The sequence below is a fragment of the Somniosus microcephalus genome, chromosome 27 (assembly GCF_052327205.1).
Source record: "Somniosus microcephalus isolate GS21.2 chromosome 27, FLI_Smic_1.0, whole genome shotgun sequence".
NCBI classification, from domain to species: domain Eukaryota; kingdom Metazoa; phylum Chordata; class Chondrichthyes; order Squaliformes; family Somniosidae; genus Somniosus; species Somniosus microcephalus.
Window position 1 is genome coordinate 22,346,282 of NC_141013.1, and position 26,246 is coordinate 22,372,527.

Sequence of the window (26,246 nt, forward strand, 5' to 3'; positions counted from 1 at the left end):
CCATGGTAGAATAGCCCTTACATTATTCACTGAGCTGAATGTGCGTGTGTGTTTCCAGAAAGGGCCATGGGTGCTGGATGACAGCTGGCCATTGGGGCTTTGCTCACCCTCTGGCCATAAAGTGAGGTGCAAATGGAGGGATGAAGATAAATCTGAAAAAGGCACTCACCCTAACGACCCGAGTGAGGTCGTTGAACTTCTTCCTGCATTGCACAGGAGTCCTGGGCACCATGCTGCTGGAGGTGACTCTTTGGGAAACCTCCCTCCAAGTTCTGTGGTATTTGGTCTGATTAGGCCTCCTGCCATTCTCCGGGTACAGCACAGATCGCCGGCGCTCCACCGTGCCAACCAGAGTATCCAATGCCCCCTCGCTGAAGCGCTGCGCTCTCTCCCTGACCCTCTCCATGTCCTTGAAGTTTTGGCCGCCACAGGTAGGTCACCGTCGATTTTGAGGCCTACAAGGCGCAGAGTGTGGCTGCAGATGAGAATCGATCCGCCCCTTTAAGAGCTGACCGGCACCAGCGTGTCTAGGTCAAATCGATTATTGACAGCACCTGCGCTGCGCCCGCCCGTGGAGAAATTGCGTTGCGCCGCCGGGTTAGCGCCTTAAGACTACCGTGCAGCGCCTGATTTAGCGCCGCGATCACCTTCAGGGGCGCTGCAACCCAATATCGCTCGAGGTGGCGAGAACCTGCGCCTGGTGCTAAACTTTGCGCACCGCCAATACTAACGCCCCAAACGGGGCGATACCGAATTTTTCCCCCTCTTACTTTTAATGTTTGGCACAAAAATAGACTCAAAAGTTGAATCACACCTCACGTCAACACTCCCGTCCTAATTACAAATAACAGATGCTTATCATTGCTCAGCAACAAAGACACTTTTTTTCCAATTTATATCCCTTCAACAGCTTCCAAATATGTAGCTAGCTGTAACTTCTGGATTTGTTTTTCTAACGCATACTACAATTTATGGTTGATAACTTAGTCTCGTGGGTTTCAGTGCAGAAAATAGCTTTGCTATGTGTAAGCTCAACACACTGAATCAATCTGTTATTTTAATCTCAATGAGATTTAGTGACTGTGATGATTATCCATGAAATGCATTTACCAGAATGGAATAAAAAGTAATTGAACTTGCAACTATTCCAGCTAGAATTTGTGACATTTATTCATAAGTAGGACGGATCAAGGAAAAAAAATAGGCTGTGAGTCAGAGTGAATACTAATACAGCAAAGAAAGGAGTGAAAAACATTCTGCTTCCTTGTCATTTGGATACCAATTTATTCTTTAAAAGAAATCTCAAACACTAGCAACATATAATACTAAACTTGTAGCCAAACAGAAAATGACTGTTCTGATTAAGGCCAGGCTAATAATTCACAATGCACTTCATCAAATGTTATCTAATATCATGCTACAACTAACATTTTTTTTGGAGGGGTGTGCAGGGGAAGCTTGTTGTCCTCTTCTATCCTTCCATATAAATATGACAAAAATCAAAATTTATCTGCAGCTGCCACCAAGCTGATAATGTTAGAGTTATCAATACACCAAACAATATGAAACATGTTTTTGTAAAGTCACGTTTAAAGCCCTGTTTTTCTGTTTGCTATGCTGCAAGTTTTCTCCTTCTCATCTCTCATGCTGCAGTTTGCTTCCACTGTGACACTTGGTAGAAGATGCATAGTAGCACTGTGGATTTTTATCAACCTCCCAAGTAGAAAGTATGCTTATTTCCTTTTGTCATCTCCCTATCTGGAACTAGATAAGATATGGAACTCACTGTTTTGCAGACTCATGGGGATAGAACCCATGTCTTGCTAACCTGTGATCTGTGATAAATCATTAGCATTTGTCACAAAGAAGTGTGAATGCTACTCAAATTTATGGATTATACAGGGCAGAAATCCACTTTGAAATATACTGATTAAAAACTATGTAAAGCTAAAGCCAAGTAATAGTGCCAATGATTTCTATTTGTAGTAATTTCAACAGTCAGCATAGGTGTTTGGGTCCTGGTGAGGTTTCATTTAAAATGTCAAAGTTTGAGTGCACATGCAGCCAGAAGTATAGTATGCTGACTGTGGTGTATGTAACCTGTTCCACCCTAAGAGAACTTAAGCCTGTTCCACCTTAAGAGATGTACTACTTTCTCTGGCTGCTGTATACGTAATACCGGTGGTGACCACCGGTATATAAGCACTGTGTAGTAATATTGTATTTTAGTATAGTCCTGACCTCCAACCAGTAAAGACCTGTTGAACTTTAATCTTGTAGTCTGTGTTAGTAATTACAACTAGAACACACAGACTTAACAGTGGCGACGAGTCCGATTCTTACCCTGCGGCAGTTTATATCCACGGCGGCTTCGTCCACAGAACGGACGTCGAAGAGAGGCTTCCACCCTCATCACCCTGCTGGAAGACACGGCGCACGGCAGACATCGAGAAACCAGAGTGCAGAAGACATCCTGAACTCGAAGCCTCCATCAGCGGCTGTCAGCTATCTTCTTTCTTCCTCGGTGGTGGGTAAGCCGGGCAGCGACGCGACCAGAAAGTCGGCCGCGTTGGCTGTACAGACGGGGAGGGAAGACGGAGGAATAAGGGCGGTGAGATCGATCGCGACCGGAGATAAGGGCCAGGCCGCATTCGGGCCGAAAGGCGCAGCGCGGGGACATCGATCGCGGCTGGTGATAAGGGCCGGGACGCATTCGGGCTAAAAAGGCGCAGCGTCTGGGGCAACTGAAGGCGCGAGAGCCGCGGTGAAGCGGAGACAGCGTCGGGGGACGGGTGAAGACCGCCAAGCGTGGAAAAACCGCCATTTTGTAGGCGGAGGATGAAGACAAGAGCGGGAAGCCGCCATCTTGGATAAAAATAAAAATAAATTAAATTGCAACGATGCCTAAACATGGGAACATTAATACCTTTGATAGCGACATCGAAGATTGGGCCATGTATGTAGAACGCATACAAAATTATTGTAAAGCAAATAAAATTCCAGATGAAGAGAAAGCACTAACATTATTAAACTTAATGGGTGCGAAGACATACGGGCAATTGAAACACCTTTTATCACCAGATGAACCGGCGGATAAGACGTTCGAGGAGATTGTTACTGTCCTGAAAAATCATCTAAACCCCACGCCGCTGATGCTAGCGGAACGATTTAAATTTTACAGCAGAAGGCAGCTGAAGGATGAAAGCAATGCTGAATATTTAATGGAATTGCGTAAGCTAGCAAAGTACTGTCAGTTTGGAACGAGACTGACAGAGGCACTACGAGATAAATTTGTGTGTGGTTTATTAAAAGAAGATACACAAAAGCGACTGCTCGAGGAGAATGAGCTGACGTTTGAGAAAGCGGTCACTATGGCAGCAGCACATGAAGCCGCAGCGAGAGGCACGGCAGTAATGCAGCTACGGTCACCGGAACTCAGTACAAATAAATTGGGTTTGAGTACTGTAAAATGTTATTGTTGTGGAAAGACAACGCACGATCAGAACCAGTGTTGGTTTAAAAACCAAGAATGCAGAACGTGTGGCAGGCTTGGCCACATAACTAAAGTATGCCGGTCAGGAAAGAAGACCAGCAACAAAAAGTCACCGCAAGGAAAATACATAAAGGTACACAAGGTGACAAAGAACAGTTCGACCGAACAGAAGTCTGATTCAGACGCTAGCAGTAATGAACTGGGTAGCTTAAGAGTACACAACGTTGGTAAGGATGCAGATCTCCAGACAATTTGGGTCACCCTTCAGATAGCAGGAGTCCAAGTAAAGATGGAATTGGACACTGGATCGGCATTGACGGTCATGAATAAGAAAGATTACAAAAGGTTATTCCAACATATTCCCTTACGGGATACGGAGATTATATTGAAAACATACACGGGGCAAAGAGTGTACCCCATCGGAAAGATAGAGGTAAAAGTGGTCCACAAGGGCGAAGAAAGCCAAGTAATGGACTTATATGTGCTACCTGAAGGAGGTCCACCACTACTGGGACGGGAGTGGATTAGGAAAATGAATATGGACTGGCACTCCTTGAAGGCACTAACGGTAGATTCCGGGGAAACAGATGTCAAACCTAAACGATTGTCCAAAATATTGGATGATGCTAAAGAGGTGTTCCAGCAGGGACTGGGAACACTGAGAGGAATTATGGCAAACATCAAGATTGATGAACATGCACACCCAAAAATTTTTAAAGCCAGACCGGTACCCTATGCAATACGACCTACTGTAGAAGCGGAACTGGAAGCGCTAGAACGTTCAGGTGTACTGTCTAAGGTAGATTGAAGTGAGTGGGCTACGCCCATTGTTCCCGTTATGAAACGTCCCGCGAGCAACAAGCCAGGAGATCCAGGGAAGGTTCGCATCTGTGGAGATTTCAAAATCACCGTTAATCCGGTGCTTCACACGGTGCAGTATCCGCTTCCGCGGATTGAGGATATTTTTGCTTCGTTGTCTGGCGGGAAACACTTCACCAAGATAGACCTGGCGCAGGCGTACTTGCAGATGGAGGTTGAAGAAGAGTCACGCCAATACCTCACGATCAACACGCATCGAGGTTTGTACCGGTACAATAGGCTGGTTTTTGGAGTGGCATCGGCTCCAGCAATTTGGCAGAGGGCCATGGAGCAGGTATTACAGGGAATTCCAGGCACACAATGTTACCTGGACGATATTCTGATTACAGGTGATGGTGATGAAGAACACCTCGCAAACTTGGAACTGGTGCTCAACAGACTGAAAGAGTATGGACTTAGAGTTAATCGGCAGAAATGTGAGTTCTTCCAGAAGCGGATCTCGTACTGTGGTCATGTCATTGACCGGGAGGGGCTTCATAAGTCTCCTGACAAGATAGAGGCAGTTGTAAAGGCTCCCGCTCCGGATAATGTCTCTCAGTTGAGGTCGTTTCTAGGATTGATTAACTATTATCATAAATTTCTACCAAATCTATCCATGGTACTGCACCCGCTAAACGCTCTTTTACAGAAGGGGGTACCATGGGAATGGAGCGAAAACTGTAAGAAGGCATTTCGCAAAAGCAAAGAATTGATCACCTCAGAGGAAGTGTTGGCTCACTTCAACCCGACACTGCCTATTCGGTTGGCTTGTGATGCTTCTCCATATGGTATTGGGGTAGTACTCTCACACAAGTTGCCAAATGGCACGGAAAGGCCAGTCGCGTTTGCATCCAGATCATTGACCTCCGCTGAGCGCAACTATGCGCAGATCGATAGGGAGGCTCTCAGCCTTGTATGGGGAGTGAAGAAGTTTAATCATTACCTGCAGGGCCAAAAATTCACACTTCTGACAGACCATCAGCTGTTGGTATCCATTTTTAACCCTAAGAAGGGTGTTTCAGTGATGACAGCACAGCGTCTCCAGAGATGGTCCCTTTTCCTAGGGGCACATCAATATCAAATAGAATTCAAAGGTACGAAGCAGCATGGCAATGCTGATGGGCTGTCGCGCCTGCCACTACCTGAAGAAGAAGAAACGACGAAAGTTGACCCTGTTGAGTTATTTCATTCGACCATCATCGAGTGTTTACCAGTCACCAATGCAAGTATTGAAAGAGAAACCAGGAACGACCCGACACTGTCCAGAGTCTACGAGGTGACAGTGAAAGGATGGCCAACACGTGGTGATCCTCTGTTACCGGCATTCTCGGCAAGGCGAGACCAGCTGTCCGTCTGCCATGGTACTTTGATGTACGGGACAAGAGTGATTATTCCTCCCAAGTTAAGGGAAAGAGTTCTAAAAGAACTGCATGAAGGTCACCTGGGGGGAGTTAAGATGAAAAGTCTTGCTAGGGCTTATGTATGGTGGCCGGGTATTGACCAACAGATAGAGGAGTTGACGAAAAGCTGCGCTGGGTGCCAAAAAGTGCAAAATGCACCTCCGATCGCACCACTACACCCATGGGAATGACCTTCAGCCCCATGGCAACGCGTACATATTGACTTTGCTGGTCCATTCATGGACTCCATGTTCCTAATTGCGGTGGACGCACATTCCAAATGGCCAGAAGTGATCAAGATGAATACCACTACTTCAGAAAAGACAATTGCGGTGTTAAGAACAATATTCGCAAGGAACGGATTGCCAGAACAGATCTGTTCGGACAACGGACCACAGTTCGTGTCGGAAGAATTCCAAAAATTCTTAAAGAAGAATGGGGTGAAACATTATACCTCTGCCCCATATCATCCGGCGACAAACGGGTTGGCCGAGAGATTTGTCCAAACATTCAAAAAGGCAATAAAGGCCATGAACGATGATCAGATTCCGCTACAGCACAAGGTGGACAATTTCCTAATGGCATATCGAAACGCCGCTCATGCAGTGACTAACCAAAGTCCTGCCATGATGTTTTATAACAGGAGGTTGCGGTCCAGGTTGGACTTGTTAAAACCAAATGTGCGGAGGGAAGTGGAAAACAAACAGTTCCGGCATATTAATAACAAGACCACTCGAAGTTTCGACGTAGGACAACCAGTGTTGGCAAGGGGCTATGGAAACGAAAAATGGCAGTCCGGAACAATTCGGGCCAGACAAGGACCTCTAATGTACACAGTAGATATTGGTAACAATGTGATAAGGCGTCATGCGGATCAACTGGTAGAATCGAGAGCAAGGGTCGAACCCATGGTTGCGACAGAGACAACTGTGGAAGACGTTAATGAACCTGAAGCATCTACCTCAGCAGGGAATGTACCTGAGGATGATAACACCCAATGCATGGGAGACCAACTAGAGGAGTCACCTCAGCAACAGGAATCAGAGACCACTGAAAGGCGTTATCCAAACCGAATCAGAAGGCCTCCTGAGAGACTGAACCTTTGAACTGTTTATACCTGAAGTTATATATGTTATTATGTTATGTTAAATGGGGATATGACTGTTAAGCTAAAAAGGGAGGATTGTGGTGTATGTAACCTGTTCCACCTTAAGAGAACTTAAGCCTGTTCCACCTTAAGAGATGTACTACTTTCTCTGGCTGCTGTATACGTAATACCGGTGGTGACCACCGGTATATAAGCACTGTGTAGTAATATTGTATTTTAGTATAGTCCTGACCTCCAGCCAGTAAAGACCTGTTGAACTTTAATCTTGTAGTCTGTGTTAGTAATTACAACTAGAACACACAGACTTAACACTGACTGTACACAAATATCCTGGGTCAGCTCATTTTCATAATTATTCAGAGTTCCCAGTGCAGCTTTGGCCTTATGGAGGGAGTGGGAAAGAGAAAAGCATGCTGTAGGTGGAATTTAAAGGGATGTGGCCACTTAAAGGTAAGTGGTCACATAGAGTGGCAAAAATTCTTACAAAGATTCAAAAAGCATTTCAATCTCTAGGCCCCTTTTACTAAGGCTGAAAGGGGAAAGGGTAGAAAGAAGTACCCAGCAAAGAAACCCAATGGGGGTAAGCGATGAAGTGCACAAAACTCAACCCCTTGTTTTGTGGCTGACAGAGTGGATGTTATGCTGCATCGTGTGGCTCTGAGGAAGAGCTTGCCCTTCTGGAACTTTAGGGTGCCCTCCTCTTAGGTGAACAGTACAGAATGCAATAAGCCTAAGGCAAACATTTTAATGCCTAAAGTAACCTTCATAGTTTATGGCAGTGTCATGCCTATGTTACAAGGTGACAGCAGGTGCCATTGTGGCAGATAACAAAGCTCTGCAACTGGCTCCTTGCTGACCCAGAGCCTGTGGATACTATTGTCATTGGTTATTGACACATAGATATGCCAAGCCTTTAGGTTGGCTTAATGATATGTATGGCCAGTATGACTTAAATATCTCCTGAATCTCCTGCTATATATTCTTTCATCTTGTACCATTTCCACCATGAAATACCTCCAACATAAATTTTACGTTCTCTTGTTGCTAACGTGGGATTATGCAGATTGCACCTAATTGCCTTGTGGTCCTTGAGCTCCTGTGAAAATTGATAGTAAAATAACTTTTTCTCATGGCCTCTATTTCACTTGTTCCTGGTCATCTGATGTCCTGCAAATGATTCCTTTAGATTCCACTTTCTGATGACTTAGTGGACTGGGACATTTAAAACTTAGCATAATGAATAAATAAAAATGGTCACTTCCAAAGATTTATGAGTTAATTAATTATTCAGAAACATTGGATAAAAATCTCTGCTAAAAATAACATCATATTGAAAAGGTACTGTAAATATCGCAACAACAAAATAAAATCAAGGTTGTATTGCTCAAGCGAAAGCGTGTTCCCTTTAAGAGCTCATTTGCACTTGGAGCTTCCATTGCTTCCATTCAAAATGGGCTTTGTAAGGAGAAAGAGCAAAATCAGAAATATTGCATCAAGTGTTCATTTCAATATTTTTGCATGCATTCTGGGGCCTTAACATGAAATGCGTGCAAGCACTCTAGCACACAAAATGCAGCTGGACAAAACATTGTGAGCAGGAGTCAGGCAAAATTCATGTCTAAAGTCTCTCCCAATGTTCTGGTCTCTGTTCAGCACCTGTGCAATCAAGCTGGATGACCTGAAAATCTACCTTATTCTATCAATATTTCTGATTTTTTTTATTAGGTATATCCTGATTGCTTAGCTCAAGCTATCTTTGCAGTTTTCTACAAGTCTTTCCCAGAATCACATAATAAGTTTGGTGATGAATTTAAGGATGAGCTAACTGAACTCATCTCACTTTGGATAACAGGTATGAATTATTTCACTGTTAATTCTAGTCTGCGGTCTATACTGTCATTATTTCTAAATTTCTAAATAATAGCAGATCTCCCAAGATATTGCTTGCAATAAATCGCAGCATCTGCTGTTAATAAGGCCAGGAGCATTCGACCTTGTAACACACAATTGTTCTGCTGCTAAGGTGGAGCTGAAACTCACTACTAGGTGGAGTTGCTGTAAAGTAGGCATACCCTGAGGTCAGTTAATGGCAATTCCTTCTAAGGAGTTTGTGAAGTCAGTTAGAGGGTAATGGTTTTTCTGTAGGTTCATAGCTATTTGTAAAATCAGGTTCCTTTTCAAATTGCGAAAAAACAGCAGGAAATGACTAGTTTTCTTTTTGACGTGCCTTTCTTTAAGATTGTTTTGCATTTATAACAAACTAACTCTCTGAAGTTTATTTTGTTCTGCTTGCTAATGTGAACGGAAAAGCCAGTGCAAGTTATAAATCAGATTTTCCTTTTTCATACTTGCACTGACCTACTTGCCCATATTAGCAGCCAGAAGAAAATATACGTGAAATGTCTTAATTATTTAATCACATTTAGTCAAAGGTAAACAGATTGAATAGTTAAATAGTACAAATGTTGTACGGGACTATCCTGGATTATCTGTAGCTTTAAATTAGAATAGTTAGCTCAATTAATAATTTAAGGTACCTCTAAATGGCACACATCCTATGCATGTGTACTTTCTTATCTTCTGAAGTGCATTTATCTGTATGTGTAAGTGGCTAAAATTGTGTCACCGTAACGCCTGCGATTAGTCAATGATTTCTATTGGACAACATTGTATTAGATAAAGGGCAGGGGGAATACTGAGTGGGGTGTCCCAGGGATTGGTTTTGAATTCACTACTGTTACTAATTGATATTAATGATTTGGACTTGGATATCCACTGCAAATTGGTCAATGTGCCTTGTTACATGAGCAGACAAATTGGTGGGAAACATGAGGAGATGCCCTGCAATTACAGCACACCTTCATCGTCGCTGGGTCAAAATCCTGGAACTCCCCCCCCTAACAGCACTGTGGGAGTACCTTCACCACACAGACTGCAGCGATTCAAGAAGGCAGCTCACCACCACCTTCTCAAGGGCAACTAGGCCTTGCCAGCAACGCCCAGATCCCATAAACGAATAAAAAAAAAACAGAGGAGGTAGCTGAGATATTACGGAATGAGTTAGATAAATTATGTAAATTGGGAAACAACAACAGATGAAGTTTAATGTAGACAAATGTAAAGTACTGCATGATGGAAAAATGGGGAACACCTGCACTCCATGAATTCTAATGAAATTGCTAAGGATGAAGTTGAAAAAAATCTTGGTGTCTCAGTAGACTGAATGCTCAAAATGCCCAACCAATGCACAGCAACAGTTAACAGTCAATAGAATGTAGAACTAAAATGTTCTCCAGTATTAGAGGTCTCAGTTAGGAGGAAAAACTGGAGAAACTTGGACTCTTCACCCTTAAAAGGAGGTATCTAAATGTGATCTTAGAGAGGTATACAAAATTCTAAACCGTTTGGAAAAGTTAGATCTGGTAAATTACATTAAATTAAAATGTGAGAGTAGGACAAAGCATTGCAAGTTTAAAGTAGTAAAAGGCAAAATTAGGACTGATATTTTTTTTCCACACAATGTGTGATCAATATTTGGAATGGCCCCCAGATAGAGTAGTGAAAGTGAAAACTCCAGAATCATTTAAGAAGCAATTGGGTGCTGCAATGGGGGACTTTCAAGTCATTCTGGATGGTTGAGGTAAGATGGCCTTCCTGATCCATAATTGTCTTGTGAGTACATTTAGTGATACTACTGCTATACCACATATGTGGACTTAACACAGTGGTAATTTATTAGGTAAATAATAAGACCGATTTAGTCAATTATTAGGGGCCAGTTTGCGTTAAATTTAGCCTGCCTAATGGCTCAGTGGGTAATTGCACCACCTCAATTGGCGTGGAGTCATATGAACCGTGAATGACCCAAGTTTCATCCCAGGTCTGCACTGAGTTATCTGGAGACATCCAAGCTGATGATAAGGTCGCTACATTTAGGCTCAGCACCCTTGGGATAGGGAGGAAAAAAATCACCCTCGGGAGGCACTGAGGCTCCGGCTTCCTCTTCCTCCTCACCTGCGACGTCGCTCCCACTGGTTGGTTGAGGGCCAGGCTGCTCAGCTGGTGGTTCACCATCTGAAAGCAGGGAGGTACAAGTGTGGCTTTAGCGTCAGGACAGGGGGGGCAGTAAGGGAGCAAGGACTAGAGAGATTTAGTAAGTTGGATTGAAAGTGTAAAAGGCTGGTGTTGTGAGGTTCAAGTAGAATGAGAAAGGAGAGAAAGCTGATGAACTTACCATTGCTGTCCCCAAGGGGATCAACCTCTCCAGTGGCCATGGGACCTATCACCTGGCTGGCAACGATCCTGTGGACACGCGCCTCCAAATTGCTGAGGGTCTGCAGCTGAGCCGGCCCTCCACCCGTCCGTTGCTGCTGCCACTTATTATGAGATAGCTTGGCCTGCAAGAAAAAGGACGGCGCCTAAGTAAATGTGCAGCCATGTGCTTGCCTGATGTGCCTCCCATAGTTGAACAGCCCTTGATATATGCAAGGTGTGGAATGTGCGTGTGTGTTTTATGAGATGGCCATAGGTCTTGGATGAGTGTTGGGCATTTGGGGTATTTACACCCTCTGGCCACAGAGTGAGGTTGAGATGGAGGGATGTAGAGGTATTGAAAAGCAGCCACTCACCCTGACCACCCGAGTGAGGTCGTTGAACTTCTTCCGGCATTGGGTGTGGGTCCTGGGCACCATGCTCCTGGAGGAGATGTGTTGAGCCACCTCCCTCCACACTCTTCTATAGTCGCGGGGCAATGGCCTCCTACCACTCTGTGGGTACAGTATTGATCTTCAGTGCTCCACTGCGCCAACCAGAGCCACCAAGGCCCGGTCGCTGAAGCGCTGAGCTCGTTCCCTGGGCCTCTCCATTGTTCTTTGCAGCAGATTTGAAGTTGAGGTCTGTCCAGGCCGAGATTCAAGGCTGCAATGAGCAGGGTGTGGTTGGAGAGCAAGATCGACCCTCCCCTTTAAGAACTGGCCGGCGCCAGTGCGTCTGTGTTCCATTGCCAACTGACATCACCTGAGCTTTGCCAGCGCTCTGAGGTAGCGCCTCGCTCCTCAGCGTCTTAAGAGAGGTGTGTAGCACCTGATTTAGCGCTCCAATCACCTCCAAGGGCGATAGAAGCCAAGTTTGCAGTCGGAGGCGATAATTTGCACCAGGCGCTAAACTTTGCGTCCGGCCGATAATTGCGCCCCAAACGGGGCGATACCGAATTTCTCCCCCCCAGGGCTTTAAATCTAGAGACATTAACATTGTTCATAAACATGCAAGAACCGGTAGATTAAAAAAATAGTGCTTCAGCTGCCATAGAATATGTGTAAATATAAACTGAGAAATGAATAAGTTAATATGTTATATAACTGTTAATTATCTTGTAAATTATTTTAAATAGAAATGCCAGCAGAATTTTAATGTCACTGCTCTTTAAAAAAATACTCTGTTTTAAATTCTGCCCTTCGTGCTAGGAGTTGCAGTCCGATTATAGATCCAGAGGCATATAATCAGGCTACAGTTGCTGGCATGGATAACAGAGCACCCTAGTCATTGTTTATCGTAGGAAATTGTTTTTTGTTGCGTGGGTTAATTTCATAAAAGTGGTATTTCACTTCATAACCATTCCCAAATGGCATATATAGACTTCAAGCCTAATTTAATGTGAAATGCTGAACATAATAGTTCAGCAGTTTTTAGTTGTGTGAGTTGGCCAGTTAATCATACCCAACAAATAAGTAGTGTGCGTGTAGGGGAGGAGTGATATTAACTTATAAAAACCACATCGCGCATTATTGAAATTCAGCACGGCTCCAGATCTTAACAAGTAAAAACAACATGCAAAGTTTTAGTGCTCTTATTTCCCATTGTTTGTCATTTCTGAGTAGTCAATTTGGTATTTTTATATTGAGGCTTCCAGCCATCTTTAGCTTCTCTATAATGCAAAATAAATATGGTCAGCGGATGAATTACAGATGTGTATGGAGTCTCTTGTTGGTTTTGTGCTTGTTGTGCATGTGTTGGCCCAAAACCAACAGCACACAGCACCTTTAGCGCCCATTATTTTGTGCGGGTTTTGTGGCCAATTTATTTAAAAATATATATTCCAATAATATTTTTTCTTGGCTTATTATCAGTATTATTTATAGTTTTATTAAAAATGGTAACAAGTGATTATTAAATGCTTAGTAACTAACAATTTTTTACGTAAACAAAGTACAAAGTGTGTTTTCTTACTCCACCTTACAGTTCACACTTTTCATTTCTTGTTGTAATTTATAGGGCTAAGGCCAGAACGATTTTCTTGGAGAAAATGGAATCTGGAATGGCTAGAGAAGTCAATCAGCAAGAGAGGTCCTGACAGAAAAGCAAGAATTCTGGCCGCATTAGAGCTCAAACTAAGTAGGTTACCGTTCTTCACTGCCTATAGTCACCTCATTCGATGTAGTTATATATACAGCATGAAAAGAAGGGGTGAGGGAGTCTGACCCTCGAGGAAGACGCTGACTCCCTTTTCATAACCATGTTCAGGTGGATCACTGGACACAGTCGGATAAAGCTAGAGTGGTTTGTCCAGACACAGAAAATTAGGCTGTGTGCCATCTTGAAATCAAGCTTGACAAGACACATAAATACCACCATTTGACATACAACTGAGTCAGGCAAATATTTTTGTTCTGTGTATTGTAGCATATTACTTACTTGCAAACATTCTAATTTGCACAGAATCTGGTATCTAGACACACACTCAAACAATTAAATTTTCAATCCCTGATGTAAGGAGGTGCTCTGTTTCCTGCAATTTTTAAAGTTTCTTTTACTGTGAGTCATTAAAGCCTAGAAATATAATTTCTGTGATATTTGCAGATGAACACCTAACATGTTCTATGACATTCCTCCTGTCCATCGTTTTATTTTAAATGGGTTAATGACTACTAAAATAACAGATAGAGAAATGTCAAATTATGTATTAAATATTTGGCTGCTGACATCGCCCACCAACAGTCATTTCTAGCTAATTTTCTTTAAAGCTTTCCATCCTCACAAAATAAGCAGAAAGTCAATCAAGTAGCTTCTCAACTGTTCACACAATAATACAAATCCCGTTCACCCATCACCCTGTGCTCACTGACCTGCATTGGCTCCTGGTACGGCAACGCCTCGATTTTAAAATTCTCATCCTTGTTTTCAAATCTCTCCATGGCCTCACCCTTCCCTATCGCTGTAACCTCTTCCTCTACAGCCCTCCAAGATCTCTACGCTCCTCCAATTTTGGCCTCTTGCGTATCCCCAATTTTAATCACTCCACCGTTGGCAGCCGTACCTTCAGCTGCCTAAGCCCAAAGCTCTGGAATTCCCTCCCTAAACCTCTCCCCCTTCCTACCTCTCTCTCCCCCTTTAATAAGCTCCTTAAAACCTATGTCAGTGATCATCACCTAATATCTTCTTATGTGGCTTGGTGTCAAATTTTGTTTGATAACATTCCTGTGAAGCACCATGGGCTGTTTTACTACTTTAAAGGCGCTACATTAATGCAAGTTGTTGTTGTTGTTGTCAGTAGAAACAATTTAAAGTAATATAAGTTGTTTGTCTTTGTAGTGTATGTGCCTTTAAGAGCCCCCTGTGTACTGTAATGCCGGTAATGGCCACTCGGGCTATATAAGCCTGTATATTGTGTTGTATCAGTTAGTTGACCTCCAGACTTTGTTCAGTAAACACCTGTGAAACCAACTCCTGCCTTCAGTGTCTCTATTAACACACAGATACAACAGTGGCGATGAATTGGAAACGGACTTACCTGCAATTCGGCAGCACCTCAAGGACATCGATTCCTCAGACGTCCAAAGTCAAAGAAAAGCAAGAAAAAAAAAACTGTGGTTTCACCAGCTAGCCGAGCTGGTGGCAGGTACTGCAATAATCCTTCCTGGGCGGTGGGCTGGGGCTCCATCGGCTGGCTCTGCAGCGAGGCCGAGCAGCGAAGGCGGAGGCAAACAGAAACAGAGGAGGGGAGCACTCGGGAGACGGCCGGCGCTGCAAAGCAGGTCGGTGTTCGGACCAAGCAGAGGGGGGGAAAAGTCCCAGAGAGTCCGGCGGGAACGAGTCTCCACCTGTAAATTAAAAAAAAACGCGGAAAACAGCGTTGTCAGCAGCAGCAGCGGCGGGAAAGCGCGGGAAGCACCATTTTTTTTTCTGCAGGGAAGAAAGGAAAACGCGGGAAGCGCCATTTTTTTCCCAGGATGCCTAAGGCTGGCAATATTGATGCTTTCGATAACGATATAGAGGATTGGACCACATATGTGGAAAGGGTGGAGGTATATTGCACAGCAAATGGAATAGAAAATGATAAAAAGGCGTCAGTACTTCTAAATCTAATGGGCGCAAAGACATACGGGCTGTTATGAAACTTAATCACTCTAGCCAAACCAAAGGACAAGAATTTTAAGGAGATTGTTGATACCCTACAGGAGCACTTAAACCCAACACCGCTGCTGATAGTGGAACGATTCAAATTCTTCAAGAGGAATCAGCAGAAGAATGAAAGTAACGCTGATTACCTCACCGAATTAAGAAAGCTATCAAAGCACTGCCAATTCGGGGCAGGACTGGCAGATTCTCTTCGAGACAAATTCGTCTGTGGTCTCCTAAGTGAAGGAACACAGAAAAGGCTGCTTTCTGAGAAAGATTTGACACTGGACAAGGCTTTCAGTATGGCTGTATCATACGAAGCAGCCGCAAGAGGAGCTGCAGAGATACAGCAAAAGCCACAGGAATACGGCACCCATGAAATGACACGGGAATTTGAAAGATGTTATCGCTGCAGCAGAACAACCCATGACCAGAAGGACTGCTGGTTCAAGGACAAAGCATGCAGGCAATGCGGAAAGATTGGACACATTGCACGTGTATGCCGATCTGGACAAAAAAAATCCACAGACAGGAAAAAAAGCAATAAGGAAAAGTACAGGAAAGTACAAATGATGACGGACAGTAGCTCCGAAGACCAGAAGGGCGATAGCGACTCCGGAAACAAGAGACTAAGCTGTCTCAAATTACATAATGTAATTGCCAAAGAAGATTACCAGACCATTTGGGTTACCCTCACGATAGCGGGGTCCCCAGTTCAAATGGAGCTAGATACAGGATCAGCTCTGACCGTCATAAATCGACGGGATTACGAGCGGCTATTTCCGCATATACCTTTAAAAGGCACATCCATTATCTTGAAAACATATACGGGACAGAAAGTATACCCCAAAGGAAAAATAAGGGTGCCTGTTGTATACAACGGCAAGGAAATACAGAAGTTGTATTTATACGTTCTACAAGATGGTGGTCCACCGCTGTTGGGACGTGAATGGATCAGGAAGATACGTTTAGACTGGCACTCCATTCAGGCACTGACGGTGACCAGTAAAGAAAAAAATGATGATGACGTCACACCTGAACGATTAAAAGACATCTTGGCCAACGCCAAGGAAGTGTTTCAAGAGAAACTAGGAACCTTGAAAGGCATCACCGCCTCAATAAAAGTGGAAAATGCGGCAATTCCCAAGTTTTTTAAGGCAAGGCCGGTGCCATACGCAATTTGTCCAGCGGTCGAGGCAGAGCTGGAGAATTTGGAGAAGGCAGGCGTATTATCCAAGATAGATTGGAGCGAGTGGGCAACACCCATCGTCCCGGTCATGAAGAAAACGTTGAATAATGATAAATCTGAAGAACAGAGAAAAATTCGCATCTGTGGAGACTTCAAGGTGACTGTAAACCCGGTCCTTCACACGGTACAGTATCCTCTTCCGAGGATAGAAGATATTTTCGCCTCACTATCCGGAGGGAAACGTTTCACCAAAATTGACTTGGCACAGGCATATCTACAGATGGAGGTTGAAGAGGCCTCTAAAATGTATCTCACGATAAATACACACAAAGGCCTGTACCAGTACAATCGACTGGTTTTTGGAGTAGCATCAGCTCCAGCTATCTGGCAAAGAGCGATGGAGCAAGTCCTCCAAGGGATTCCGGGGACTCAATGCTACCTAGACGACATCCTTGTAACAGGAGAAAACGACAACGAGCACCTTGCCAATTTGGAGCAGGTGCTCACTAGGCTGAGAGAACGGGGCCTACGAGCAAATCGCCCCAAGTGCGAATTTTTCCAGAAACAAATATCATATTGTGGCCACATAATTAACAAGGAAGGGTTGCATAAATCACCTGAAAAAATTGAAGCGGTCATAAAAGCCCCAGCACCTGAAAATGTCTCACAATTAAGGTCGTTCCTGGGATTGATAAGTTCGGTAAAAATTTATGATAGTAATTTATCAACTCTTCTGCACCCTCTTAATGAACTGCTACAGACAGGAGTAATTTGGAAATGGAGTGAAGACTGTAAACATGCCTTCCATAAATGCAAAGACTTAATCACGTCCAAGGAAGTTTTGGCTCATTACAACCCATCACTGCCAATCAGACTGGCGTGCGATGCATCCCCTTACGGCGTAGGAGCGGTATTATCGCATAGATTCCCTGATGGCTCTGAGCGGCTGATAGCTTTTGCGTCACGCTCATTGAACTCAGCTGAGCGTAACTATGCCCAGATCGACAGGGAAGCACTCAGCCTGGTATGGGGAGTGACACGGACAAAAATTTACCTTGTTGACTGACCATCAACCCCTCGTCTCCATATTCAACCCTAAAAAGGGTGTTCCCATTATGACAGCGCAAAGGCTACAGAGGTGGTCCCTTTTTCTAGGGGCACACCAATATGACATAGAATACAAAGGATCAAAACAGCATGGGAATGCTGACGGTTTATCGCGCCTACCGTTGCCAACGGTAGAAGAGGCACCTACAGTAGACCCAGTGGAGATGTTTCACTCTACCATAGTGGAATGTCTACCAGTAACAAATTCTGCCATTGAAAAGGAAACGAGAAATGACCCGACTCTCTCACGAGTCTACGATTTAACAGTGAAGGGATGGCCAGCACATGGCGAAACACTGTTGCCAGCATTCTCGCAAAGAAGAGAACAGCTGTCAGTGTGCCGAAGAACCTTGATGTGTGGATCCAGAGTGGTGATTCCACCCAAACTCCAGGATAAAGTGCTAAAGGAGCTTCACGAGGGGCATCTGGGTTGAGTGAAAATGAAGAACCTAGCCAGGGCGTTTGTATGGTGGCCAGGTATCGATGGAGACATTGAAGAAATGACCAAGAGCTGCCTAGGATGCCAGAAGGTCCAAAACGCTCCACCACAAGCCCCTCTACATCCATGGGAGTGGCCCTCATCTCCATGGCAAAGGGTACACATTGACTTTGCTGGTCCATTTATGGACTCAATGTTCTTAATCGCGGTTGATGCACACTCCAAGTGGCCGGAGGTAATAAAGATGTCCTCCACCACCACGGAAAAAACCATCACAGTATTAAGGACCATATTTGCCAGGAATGGGCTGCCTGAACAGATCTGTTCTGATAATGGACTGCAATTTGTGTCCGAAGAATTCAGGAAGTTCTTAAAAAACAATGGGGTTAAGCACTACACGTCCGCCCCATACCATCCCGCCACCAATGGATTGGCTGAAAGGTTTGTCCAGGCCTTCAAGAAGGCCATAAAGGCCCTGGGTAATGAAGACATAAAACTTCAGCATAAGGTAGATAACTTCTTGTTTGCATACAGGAATGCAACACATATGGTTACAAACCAAACTCCCGCCATGATGTTCTTCAATAGAAGCCTAAGATGCCGGCTGGATTTGATCAAGCCAAACATCAGAAGGGACGTGGAGAACCGGCAATTTCAAGGCATGAATGAAAGGCCAACTAGAACCTTCCAGATAGGTCAACAAGTTTTGGCCCGGGACTACCGTACCGAGAAATGGCAGCCTGGAACTATTTGCACACGACTAGGACCGCTGATGTATACCGTGGACATTGGAGGAAGCATAATAAGGCGCCATGCTGACCAGATCATAGAGTCATCCGAAAAGGGACAACCTACACCACAACTCTATACGCCTAATGATGAAGTAGAGATACCCATAGTATCTACCTTTGGTTTAATGTCTCAACCAAATGATATTATGGTAGAAATTGTTTTAGACCTGTTTTCAGAGCACGCGCAACCAGGAGACCTGGGTCTGCCTGAAATTGGGCCTCGGACCTCAGGTGTGGTAATGCGGCCCGAAATTCATCTTTTTAAAATGGGCAAGCTGCCTTTGGAGGCATTACAGGCGCCGGCAGTTCACCCAAATAATGAGGCCCGCAGTGGTCCAAAGATAAACGCTAGGAAGTGTGTGGGGGTGGGGGGGGGGGGATGGTTGCAGGAGCAGTGGAATGGCTGGGGAGGGAGGTGATTGGGAAACTGTGGATTTGGGGGAGCACTCCTGCTCTTCCTGGCTTCACAGGTACGGTTTTTTCAATTCTTTTTCTTAAAAACGAACTTTTTGATGGTGACCGCTGCTTAGGCCGCAGTAACCGCTGAATAACCTGGAGCGGAGCAGGTCTGGCTCCTGCTCTGCTCTGCGATATCCAGTTTCTCAAAAGGGTCTATAACAGGCATTTGGCCACACATTTCCATATGTAAGTAGCCTAATGCTTATTTTGGGCAGTTGCCAGGACGCCTGAAAAATGGCCAGCCTTAATACCGGGTTGGATGTCTTTCAGGTGTGCTTTGGCCACGGAATGTTGGTCCTCAAAACTGTCCCTTGTTGCATCTGTTTGAGTCCCATAAACAGGCGCAATGGGGTCCAATTTCTACACCCATCGCCTCTGGCAATGCAGCACTCCTTTAGTACTGCTTTGGAGCATCAGCCTATATCTTAAATGATCTATTTCTCTAAAATTCAAAAGTTTTCCATTTCCTCCTCCCAAGGCATCACATAAATCTCCAGTACCATTTGTCTAGTTTTGTGTACCAGAGAATAAATTTTCAGGAGTATAGTATCAACACGAATATGAGTTTCAACTGAGTCATGCTGTCAGTGCTCTAGTGTATGGAAATGCTATTTTTTATTTTAATTATGTTTCTCAGAAAATCACATTAGTTATTATTATCAGTGGTATATCTGATCATTATTTTTATTAATAAGTTGCATGTTGAACTGTCACCAATCGGGCAAGACATCTGCTGATATAAAATACAAGTTAAGAGTATAACAAAGGAAAGGTGCCGTGTAGATTCACTAGGATGTTACCAGGGATATGGTTACGAAGGATTGAGAAGTTTGGGCTTTTTTCCACTTCAGGATCAGGGATGACCTGAGAGAGGCCTTCAGGATTATGAAAGGTTTTTAACAGGTAAATAGTGAAAGATTGTTTCCATTGATCGGCAAGACTGTAATAAAAGGGCACAAATTTAAGATAATTGTAAACATTGGCAGAGAATTGATCAACCAAATAGTCTGTTTCTGTGCTGTAACATGCTATGATTCAATATTTTAGAGAAAGGGTTAATTAATAACCTTGTAGTAAAGGGGCCTTTAGGGAAGAGTGACCATAATATGATAGAATTTTATTTTGAGATTGTAAGTAATTTAGCTAAATCCAAAACTAGGATCTTAAATCTAATAAAAACAAACTTAGGTATGAGGGACGAGATGGCTAAGGAAGATTGGGAAACTACATTAAAAGGTATGATGGTAGGCAAGCAATGGCTAGCATTTAAAGAATGAATACATAATTTGCAACAAATATACATTCCTTTAAGGCACAAAAATCCCACAGGAAAAGTGGTCCAACCATGGCTAACAAGAGAAGTTAAAGATAGTATTAGATCAAAGGAAGAGGCTTATAATGTTGCCAAAAAGAGTAGTAAGCCTAAGGATGGGGAGGATTTTAGAATTCAGCAAAGGAGGACCAAGAAATCGATAAAGAAAGGGAAAATAGAATATGAGAGTAAACTAGCGAGAGACATAAAAACAGACTGTAAAAGCTTCTATAGGTATGTAAAAAGGAAAAGAAGGTGCGAGCCAAATGTGTTTGATTGGGCAGCCTAAATAAATCTGGCCAAGATCAATGCATCCCGGGCAGCAATGTTCTCGCGTGCTGCTGCCGCTGGTGGATGCGCCTCCACAAGCTCTTCGTTCTCGCTCTCCTCCTCCTCATCTGAGGAGGCTATGCAATGAGCCACTTGTACCTCAGGCAGCTGCAAGCCACGATGCTGTGCCATGTTGTGAAGTGCACAGCAGACCACGACGATTCTGGAGACCCTGGTTGCTGAGTACTGAGGGCTCCACCTGATCTATCAAGGCATCTGAATCGCATCTTCAGCAAGCCGATGGTTTGCTCAATAATGGATCTGGTGGAAATGTGGCTGGAGTTGTAGCGCTCCTCGGCTTCTTTGGATGGCCTCCTCAATGGTGTCATTAGCCACGTCTTCAGGGGATAGCCCTTATCTCCAAGTAGCCATCCGCAAAGTTGATCTGATGGACTGAAGAGTGGAGGCGCACTGGACTGCCGCAGGATGAAGGAGTCATGGCAACTGCCAGGGTACTTGGCGCAAACATGCAAAATTTCCTTATTGTGGTTACACAAAGCTGCACGTTGAGGGAGTGGAAGCCCTTGCGGTTGACAAAACTACCTGGATTGTGATGGGGTGCCTTAAGGGCCACATGTGTGCAGTCTACGATGCCCTGCACCCTTGGAAAGCCTGCCAGATTAACAAATCCAACCGCACGTGCGGTTATACTTGCTTGATTCTTGGAGAAGTTGATGTAATTGTGCGCGTTGGCAAAGAGGGCATCGGTTACCTGCATGATGCAAGTGTGTGCGGCCGCCTGGGAGATGCTGCTGATGTCTGCTGTTGATTCCTGGAATGAGCCTGAAGCAAAAAAGTTGAGTGCGGTGGTGTCTTTGACGGCCACTGGTAAGGGGTGTCCACCCGTTCCTCTGGGCTCCAGGTCTTGCTGCAGCATTGCGCAGATGTCACCCACTACCTCTAGCGAAAGTCTGAGCCTCCTTTGGCACTGCTGCTCAGTCATGTTGAGGAAGCTCATACTCTGTCTGTAAACCCTGTTTTGGGGGTATCTCCTGCGGCGACGTGCTTCCCTGCGCTGGCGCCTTTTGGCCTGTGCAGCTTCAGGTGGGTGAGCAGCAGGTTGGAGCTCCTGTTGTTGCTCCTGCTGTTGGTGCTGCTGTTCTGCTTCACATTTATCCACATTATATTCCAAATGCCATGTTCTCGTCCACTCACTGAGCCTGTCGAGATCCCCCTGAAGCCTCTTCACATCCTCTTCACAACTGACACTGCCACCTAGCTTTGTATCATCAGCAAATTTGGAACTGTTACATTTAGTCCCCTCATCCAAATCATTGATATAGATTGTGAATAGCTGGGGCCCAAGCACCAATCCTTGCGGTACTCCACTAGTCACAGCCTGCCATCCTGAAAAAGACCCATTTATCCCTACTCTTTGTTTTCTGCCTGTAAACCAATTCTCAATCCATGCTAGTATATTACCCCCAATTCCATGTGCCCTAATTTTGTTCACCAACCTCTTGTGTGGGACCTTATCAAAGGCCTTCTGAAAATCCAAGTATACCACATCTACTGGTTCCCCCTTTGTCTACTCCAGTAGTTACATCCTCAAAGAACTCCAATAGGTTTGTCAAACAGGATTTCTCTTTCATAAATCCATGTTGACTCTGCCCAATCTTATTATTAGTTTCTAAGTGCCCAGTTATTGCATCCTTTATAATAGATTCCAGCATTTTCCCAACTACTGATGTGAGGCTAACAGGTCTGTAGTTCCCCATTTTCTCTCTTCCCTCCTTTCTTAAATAGCGGGGTTAAATTTGCTATCCTCCAATCTGCAGGAACCATTCCAGAATCTATAGAATTTTGGAAGATGACAACCAATGCATCCACTATCCCAATGGCCAGGCTAAGTGAGTGGGCAAGAACATGGCAATTGAAATATAATGTGGAGAAATGTGAAGTTATCCACTTTGGTAGGAAAAATAGAAAAGCAGAGTATTTTTTAAATGGTGAGAGATTGGGAAATGTTGGAGTTCAGAGGGACCTGGGTGTCCTTGTACATGAATCACTGAAAGTTAACATGTACTGCAAGCAATTAGGAAAGTAAATGGTATGTTGGCCTTTATTACAAGAGGATTTGAGTATAAGAGTAAAGATGTCTTACTGCAATTATATAGGGCCCTGGTGAGACCACACCTGGAGTATTATGTACAGTTTTGGTCTCCTTACCTAGAGGGAGTGCAACGAAGGTTCACCAGACTGGTTCCTGGGATGGGGGGATTGTCCTATGAGGAGAGATTGAGTAGACTAGGCCTATATTCTCTAGAGTTTCGAAGAATGAGAGGGGATCTCATTGAAACATACAAAATTCTTACAGGGCTTGACAGGGTAGTTGCAGGGAGGATGTTTCCCCTGGCTGGGGAGTCTAGTAGCAGGGTTCACAGTCTCAGAATAAGGGGTCGGCCATTTAGGACTGAGATGAGGAGAAATTTCTTCACTCAGAGGGTGGTGAATCTTTGGAATTCTCTACCCCAGAGGGCTGTGGAGACTCAGTCGTTGAGTATATTCAAGACAGAGATCGATAGATTTTTGAATATTAAGGGAATCAAGAGATATGGGGATAGTGCAGGAAAGTGGAGATGAGGAAGAAGATGAGCCATGATCTTATTGAATGGCGGAGCAGGCTCAAAGGGCCAAATGGCCTACTCCTGTTCCTATTTCTTATGTTCTTATGTTATGTTCTGATTCGTGGCCAGAAATCATTGGAACCTGTTTCTCTGAATCCATACGGTCCACAAACAATGCACTGCCTTTATGCCATTGGCCGGCATGTCTTGATAACCTGCAGTTGTCATCTCAACAGCTTAAAATCAAAATAGTTCCCTTTTTTGTTAAAGAAAATGAATTCATTTATTTTGGCTGGTGATAATGGGAAATTTTAACCTCTTTAAATCTTTGGGCTGTGGATGAAAAAGATTCTCGTATAACCTCATAGCATTTGAAATGGGATTTCCTTGCTTGCAGAAAGGGTTGCCAGTCAAGTTTCTCATGCTGCAAAGCGACTTGATTAATGGCTTAGTGTTGTCATTTGTGAGGAAATTTGCAGCTTACAAAAAGTAATGAAAAAGAAGGGAATTCTCTCCACGATTTTATAAAATGAAAGCAGTTCAACGACTTTGACTGAGACTGGCAATAAACTCTAAGGCCTAGAAATTGGGTTGTGGGCTCGCCAGGGCTGTAGCGCCAGAAATTTTGCGCCAGCGTTAATGCGGCAGCGCCCGACGAAAATTCGGTTGCGCCGGCCCCAGAGGGCGGCGGGCGCTAAAGGAGGGTTTTAGCGCCTGAAAACGGGCGTTGAATTGGGTTTCCCGGCGCTAATCCCCCGCTGCGGCACCCGATGCGGTGCGGCAGGCTGGGGAACTGCAGGCCTCCTCCTTCTGTTAAGGAGGAGCTGCCTGCAGCCGACAACTGTCCGGCGGATTCCCCCGACATCTGAGCCCGGCACCTCGGGGAAGTGCCGGGCTCGCAGCACACACTCATCAGGGCCGCGGGGGGGGTGATGCAGGAGTCCGGGAAGGGAGGTGCGGGCAGGCGGCCGCCGGGAACGCGGCCGGCCGCCGCTCCACCTTTGTGCGCCGGCGCAAAGGCGTGTAAGAACACTTTTCACATTCGTTAGTTGCGCCTGCCACGGGCGAGGCGGGCGCAACTGAATTTGGGCTTGGGGCCGGGTTACCACGGCAACCGGGACGCTGCGCACACCGATGACGTCATCGGTGCCGGCGCAGCGCTACCGGCTAACGCCGATGGTAAGGCCCAAGTCAATTTGCAAAACGGCTATAAGTCCGGCGCAAGGCCCTCTAGCGCCACTAATTGGGCGCTAAGCCCACTCAATTTCTAGGCCTAAATGTTCACTTTCCTTTAAAGTCATCAAATTTTTACATTTTTTTTAGAGAAACAGCGTTCATTTCTTTTTTTGGTTCAACCATGGAATAAAATAATGCAGCTTTTACTCAAAATAACATAATACTTTGTAAAAATTGCACAAATCTAGGTTTTAAAAACAAGTCTATTGCTACCTCCCATAAAAGGGAGTGAAACCCTAGATTGTTTTGTTCATTATTTACTTCTAATATCACCGCAAAATGATGAAAAACATATCCACTGCATGGACATAAGCTTTCATAAACCAAAAACGTGCCAGACATCACAGTGGCAGACATTCAGACTACTTTGGGTTCTCACTTTGATAAATCAGCAACATTGAATTCCAATCCAATGTTGGCCTATTTTTCCATAACAATTTTATTGCTAGCAATGCATTTCTTTCAGGAAATTACAATAATAATTTGCTATTGTAACGGCATACTTCAGGTCAAATAATAATTGTGTTGACGTAATACTAATTGAAATGAAAAATAAAATGAAGTATTTTGTGGGTATGAGTTGGTTAGATTAACTAGTTCATTTTTGAATGTGGTGATTAGATTTTCAGGTCACCACTGTAGCATTGAAGTCAGCACCATACTATTGAAACTGGAGAATATTATATAAAATCTGGGTAGTATCAAAGAAATTGCTTTTGGGCATCTAGGGATAATTATAATCAACTTGCATTTGTTTCATTCTGTTTGATTTGACCACATTAATTCCTGGATTTCCAAGACTTTTTTGTAGTCAGTAGGGTGATTTTTACAGTCACTAGAAAAGAATAGCAGAATATAATAAAAATGCCTCACACAATGATGTAACCTTTTGAATGTAAGGTATTGATGAATCTCAGTAAAGTTCCTTTATAGGCATTTATTTAACTATTTAGTAATGCTGTGTTCAAATTGCTTCTATGCATTCCTATCTGCGTTTTAAAATTATACTCAAAACTGCAGTTCAAGAATTTTGAAATTGTTAATTCTCTGTTTTTGAAATGACAATGTCATAGCTAATGGGCAGGTAATACATTGATATAATTAGATTGATCCCATATACATCTTATTAAAATTACGTTTCTGTAAATAAGTCTTTCATCTCAACAGTTGTGACTCCCTATTCAGCATGCGGCATTTTTTGGAAACTGTCAAGATGTTTAATCTCAGTGGTGTTAAATGCTCTTAAATAAATTATAATAAATATTGCTGCCCTCAAAATAGAGTCATCTAAAAGAAAGGCCAATGTTTCAGAGGGATCTTTTGCTAATTTTTAAAATTTGACAGTGTCTTGAGAGAAGCTTGGCATGCATTAAACCACAGTTATGGTGTCAGCCTTGGCTCAGTTGGTAGTACTCTCACTTCTGAGTCAGAAGATTGTGGGATCACTTCCCACTCCAGAGGCTTGAGCACAAAAATCTAGGTTGACACTCCAGTGCAGTATGAAGGGATTGCTGCACTGTTGAAGGTCTTTCGGATGCGATGTTAAATCAATGTCTGCTCTCT

General features: G+C 44.0%; 1 protein-coding gene across 1 annotated transcript in view; it reads left to right on the forward strand.

Moving 5' to 3' along the window:
• LOC147100058 (protein FAM227B-like) overlaps positions 1–26,246 on the forward strand; it is a 293,117-nt gene that overhangs the window by 43,192 nt on the left and 223,679 nt on the right. Inside the window, exons 7-8 of the mRNA XM_085968963.1 lie at positions 8,585–8,711; positions 13,130–13,249. Of these exons, the coding sequence (XP_085825089.1) occupies positions 8,585–8,711; positions 13,130–13,249 (247 nt within the window). The remainder of the gene's footprint in view (positions 1–8,584; positions 8,712–13,129; positions 13,250–26,246) is intronic.